A 6,000-nucleotide genomic window follows, 5' to 3' on the forward strand; every position below is an offset into this window, starting at 1 on the left:
TAGGCTGCTTGGTTTGGGGAGCGGCAGGGGGTGGGGAGCAGCTCAGGCTATTCAAAAGTAGGCATCGGGGCCGCACGTGTGCATGCTGTGCAAGCACACATATGCCCAGATACACGCACACCCACGCACACACACGCCTATTTCCAGTTGCCTTCTCGCCCTTCTTGCCTTAATTTCCCTTTGTTTCCCAGAGGCAGCCCCGACCTCTGGCACGGCGGAGCCTCGCACGGCGCCACAGCCCCGGCTGCAAAGAGGACCGGGGAAGAGCCCCATACAAACCTGTGCCAGCTCTGCTCCCCATTTCTAGCCCCAAGGTTTGAAATTTATTGAAATGCAAGAGGGGGGCTGCAGTGAGTCCGAGGAGGTGGCGTCCCGCGATTAAGCGTTGGGCAGCTCTGTCATGTCTGCTCTGACACAAGCTGAAGTTGACTGCCAAAGTGCTATAAAACCGCAGGTCAGTCTAGAACTGTTTTCGGTTCTCCTAGACGCGCCGTGTTCAATTATAGCCTTAAAAGCCCTAATACAAGTGCAAGAATTTGTTTGCCATCACACAGAGGCGGGGCGAGGCTCTGCAATGGTGGCGCCTTTGTTATCTCAAAGTCACTGAAATCCTTATACATTCCATTTTGTTTCAAGGAGGGGTGTCTGCGTGTGTGTAGGGTGTGGGGAGAGGTTTTTCATCAACGGATTTGAAGGGTGGGGGGACACAGGGAAAATAAACAGTGCTCGGATACCAAAAGAAGGCTTCCGACCCCCCAAACCTGATCCCACCCCCCGCCCCCACCCCCCGCAAAAGCTAGGGGGGAAGTAAATGCAAGCAAAAGTATAGCATTAAGGAAAAAGCCAACCAGAGCTCTTGCACCCACCTTCCACCTCCCCACCCCCACCCCCAGTTAAAAAAAGAAAAGAGAGGGGGAGAGAGAGGGAAAACCCCAAACCCCTTTTACAATCCCTAAACGACACTGCAGTCTTCTGCTAGCGGTTTTGACAACATGCAATCTCTTTCCATCCACTTTCTAGCAAATATGTCAAGCCGGAAGATTAATTCATTAATTTCAAGTTCAGCTCGTAGACATGCAGTAAGCGTAAGAAGTTCTTGCAGCAAACAAAACTAAAGAGTTCATTACAGGGATACGTCCAGGGCATTTGATTTGTGAACGGTAACCCTTGTAAAATAAGAAAAAGGCATATAAACATTAATGCTAATAAATTAGTTTACTCCACTACAAAGTAATTACTTGATAATACTGAATTTACAGCTTGAATTCAAACGCAATAGTTAACTATAATGTAGGGAAAATACATAATGAGAATATTTTCTCTGTGCACAACATGATTAGATTTGTTATTGAGTCAGTTACGATAAGCTAAGCAATAAATAAACAAATCGATGTTGACATTTAAATACCGAAGATCTCCAGAATTTACTAGAGAACTTTCTCCGGATATATAAATAATTCCACAGCACTGCAGAGGAAGAGGGGGGGAAATCCAAATATTCTTTCCCTAACATTTTCGTTTCCCTTCCATTAGCCTCCAAAGTCCACGGGGGCATGGATCTTGAACTACATCTGATTTCCTAAGAGCACCGACTTCAACAATAGCCTTTTGCCGTCCTGTTTTTCTATTTTGATGAAATCCAGCCGGAACCCAAATATTTCTTTTCTGAAATCGAGCATCAGAATAGCAAAAAAATATTTTTTCCGAGAGCCTAGGGATGTCCATGCCTCAAAAGGTGCTGTATTCTTTGGCGTATTTCTCTGTTTTCTTTGGCTCTGCTCATTCGGTGGGGTGTGCATTTTTATTGGCAGAGAAGTACTTTTTAGTCTCTGCCCGGTACAATCCGCTTTCTATATCATCCCTTTCATGCAACAATAGTAAAAGTTTAACCACGTTTTTAAAATAGGTCTCCCTGGGTCTCAGCCTTCAGCGACGGTACGATGCAAAAAGGAAAGTATCTCGGTACGGCGAGTTTGTTCCTAGGGGTTAACAGTATGTCAAATAATTTTAACTAGGCTTCTGGCAACTAAACTCGGAGTATTTGTCAAGCCGGGGTAGCCCAATATCCACTGTTTCTCCAAGTGTTTAGCGGCAGCGTTGAGGCAGAGAGATCAGCAAACACTCTTTAGCTCCGTGGTCTCAATTTAAAGGGCTTTCTGGCATTGCGAGTGAGGCAAGGGACGGTGTGGGGAGGGTGAGGAGAAACAACCTGCGTCCTGGGAACCCCACATTGTTAACTACGTCCAGTAAAGCTTGGCTGAAGCCGCGCGGGGTATTTGAGGTTAATATGTAAGTAAGGGAAGGAAGACACTAAGCGCTTCGGAAGTGAACATGAATGCAAGCATGTAATCTATTCACCATGAAAATCAGTACAGACTTGACCCTGGCACATTCTTTCTAGTAACGTTTCCAGAAAAACCCTGCGGGGCGAGGGATTTTGGTTTGGGTTTTTTGTGGGGTGTTTTTGCCTTTTTTGGGGTATTTTTTGGGGGGGGAGGAGGGGAAGCCGAAACCGAACCAAAACAAACTTAAAAAAAAAAAAAAAAAAAGAGGGGGGGGAGAGAAAAATAAACCCGGCCGATTTCTTCAGGAGCGTTTCCCTCTCGGAAGCAGCTTTGCAGAAGAAACGGTGCCTGCATCTCTCCTGTGCCCTCCTCTCGGAGCGGGCCAGCGAGCCGCCGAGCGCCCCAGCAAGCACACAAACAAACAGAAAGGTCTCACCTAACCCTGGGGGGATTGCTAAGCCTCGCTACTCCAGAGCCAGTGGGTGCCATGGGCCGGGCGGCCAAGCCTGGGACAGTGGCAACGCGGCTTTGTGTCCCCCAAGGCTACCCCCCCGGCCAACCTGCGCCCGGCTCGCCCTTAGGCGCTGGCGACGAGCTGTTGCTTCCCCCCGCGATGGCCACAAAGGGAGCGGGGCCCGGACCCGCCGCTCGTCAATGTCAACGTCGGGCCACGTGACCGCACCTCCCTGCCGCCGCCGGGGAGAGCTTTCCACGTCAGCTTACGTCTCCCCATCTCTTACTTCACGGATCTGCTTCAAAGAGGCAGCTGCGTTAGAGAATCATGTTAAGCTCAGCTAATGCGGAGAAGCCGAGGTAGCCCTAATGATGGATTTTGATGAGCGTGTTCCTTGTTCCTCTAACATGTATTTGCCAAGTTGTACTTACTACGTCTCGGGTCCTGATTTTTCCAGCCTCCCTTCTTTTTTGCCCCAGACCCCGTCTTCTCGCCCTATGACATACTCCTACTCCTCCAACCTACCCCAGGTCCAACCTGTGAGAGAAGTTACCTTCAGGGAATATGCCATTGATCCCTCCAGTAAATGGCACCCCAGGAACAATCTGCCCCACTGCTACTCCGCAGAGGAGATCATGCACAGAGACTGCCTGCCTGCCACCAACACTGCTAGCATGGGCGAGATGTTCGGCAAAAACACAGCTAACGTCTACCACCCCAGCACCAACGTCTCCTCCAATTTCTATAGCACGGTGGGCAGGAACGGGGTCCTACCCCAGGCTTTCGACCAGTTTTTCGAGACGGCTTATGGCACGGCGGAAAACCTGGCCTCGGCGGACTACCCGGTAGACAAGAGTGGCGACAAGGCGCCCGCGGCCGCCGGGGCGGCGGCGGCGGCAACTTCAAGTTCGGAGGGCGGCTGCGGCAGGGCGGCGGCGGCGGCGGCGGAGAAGGAGAGGAGGCGGCGGCCGGAGAGCAGCAGCAGCCCCGAGTCATCTTCCGGCAACAATGAGGAGAAATCCGGCAGCTCCAGTACGTATAAAGGCAGCGCCCGAGCGCTTTTAGGAAAGGCAGCTTGAAATCTAGCGCACCGCCGCTGTTAAATTTTTATATGCTGTTTTATAAGCATATAAGGTTTATGAAGGGCCTTTAGATTTCCCCCAACAAAACTTTGTTATAAAAGGCGAGATCACGTGTTTAGTGCTGAAATTGGCCGTGAAATACCCACCGGGCAATGGATGCCTTAAAAAATTTTTTCTTTCTCCTTCCTCTTTTTTTTTTTTTAATAATAATAAAAAAGAGCTCTGTGGTCAACTCTCGAAAATATAATAACGTACGTTCGGTGCCTGTAAATTCGGCAAAAAAAAGGAGATCCCGACTCCTTTGATATCAATGTAATCCAGTGATTTTATAAAAGCCATGTGTTGCACCAGAAGTCTAGTTAGGAGCTGAATTCAAAGCCTTCGCCGTTTTAACGATTGCACTAGAATAGCGTTTAACAGATAAAGTAGCCGCCTGAACTGTAGCAATATATTAAAAGAAACAAATTAACCTAAAGCTGGCCTTTTTGTCTAAAGGAAGCCATTTTACTAAGGCACTGTGGCAATTACGTGTTGCCTTCTGTCCAACAGTTTGTTACTTACAATTGTTATTCAATCTGTCAAAGTCTGATTTTTTTATGTGGGCTTTTTAAAAGGCAAAGCTAGTATACGGCTAGAGGAAAAAAATACCTCGACAATGAACTGTACCAGAAAAGGAAGTTTTTAAAGGGATAGCAGCTACGTTTAATGTAAAGAGCTCCTGAACCTTGAAACCTTTTATATTCTGCTTAATGAACTTTAAAACCGTAATGGATAATCGAGAGAAGAATACCTCGATGCGGTGGAGAGCCCGCTTGAAAATAGCCGGCTGGGGGAGAATGAGGCGCCTTAGCCTCGGGCTCAGGGGCTTTTCCTCTGCTGGGGACGCAGAGCCCGGATTAGTCCAGGGAATGAGGGCGAGATCCGAGCGGGTAGGGCTCGGGGAGGGCTGGGCGCTGGGTCCCCCTGCCCGATGCCGCGCTGCCTGGGGCAGTGTGCGTGGCGCCTGGCGGAGCAGCTTACAACGGCTTTCTTCCCGCTCGTGGGATCCGCAGGAACCCCCCGCCACCACCCCTTCCTCCGGCCGCCCTCCCCGCGGAGGCAGCAAGGCTGGATCCCCGCGTCTCGGCGGGGGCTTCGCCCTGCCCCGCTGCCCGGGGCCGCGGCACTGCGGGAGCCGCCGGGTCCCGGTCCCCGGCTGCCCGCGCCAGCCACGGCGGAGGGCTGGCGCCCAGCCTCGGACCTGCCAACGCCGGCCCCGGAGCGAGCAAAACGCGTCTTTTCCGTATTAATATGTTTTGCCCGAATGTCCTCCCCCCGACGCCTCCTCAGCCCCCACAGCCGGCCCCCGCCGGGTCTCAAACGCTTCTGCCTTTTTTCACTCCACAGGTGGACAACGTACCCGTAAAAAGAGATGCCCATACACCAAATATCAGATTAGGGAGTTAGAAAGGGAATTCTTTTTCAGTGTCTACATAAACAAAGAAAAACGCCTCCAGCTCTCCCGAATGCTCAATCTGACCGACCGCCAAGTGAAAATATGGTTTCAGAACAGAAGAATGAAAGAAAAAAAAATTAACAGGGACCGATTACAATATTACTCAGCTAATCCACTACTTTAAAACTCATAGCGTTTTTCAAGACGAGATTAAATTCAGATTTCGCCCTTGACAAGGTCAAGCCACGGGGTTATGTGGAGGAAAGAGGTGTGTATCTGACGGGACTAGAAGAATCCAAGGTTTTACGTACATGTAAATCCACTCTGGAACTTCAATGATGATTTTTATATATATATATATATATATATATATATATTTACATATCAACTGGAATCGATTTGATTTTGACACACATGGCATCCATTTCTCAATGTGCACGTCACCTCTGAGTGCAAAATCCATACCTCTTACCTTTCCAGGCACTGCGGCTCGCCCTGCCACCGCTTTCGGCAGGCACAGGCGGGGAGGGCACCTCTCCGTCCCCGGACTCGCCCACCGCCGGCCCTCCCTCACCCCTGTGCTGCTGCGGAACAGCTGTCTGGAGGTTGCCAGGTCGAGCTCACCCAACCAGGACCACTGCAGAATACAAACTCTTGAGAAATAATCTTTTGTCCTCCCTTAGCGGAAAATGTCTAGGTTAGAGGCAGTGCTCCATTGCCCATGGGTTTGCAAGGAGAATTTAA

The 6,000-nt window shown here is 50.0% G+C and overlaps 1 protein-coding gene across 1 annotated transcript; it reads left to right on the top strand.

Annotated features, from left to right (window-relative positions):
- Positions 1-3,107: 3,107 nt before the first annotated feature.
- HOXA11 (homeobox A11) lies at positions 3,108-5,532 on the top strand. The gene is made up of 2 exons (XM_005445773.2): positions 3,108-3,771; positions 5,208-5,532. The coding sequence occupies exons 1-2, from the start codon at positions 3,108-3,110 to the stop codon at positions 5,438-5,440; spliced, it is 897 nt and encodes a 298-aa protein (XP_005445830.2). The 3' UTR covers positions 5,441-5,532.
- The last annotated feature ends 468 nt before the right edge of the window (positions 5,533-6,000 follow it).

This window comes from Falco cherrug, chromosome 4 (assembly GCF_023634085.1).
Source record: "Falco cherrug isolate bFalChe1 chromosome 4, bFalChe1.pri, whole genome shotgun sequence".
In the NCBI taxonomy this organism is placed as follows: Eukaryota; Metazoa; Chordata; class Aves; order Falconiformes; family Falconidae; genus Falco; species Falco cherrug.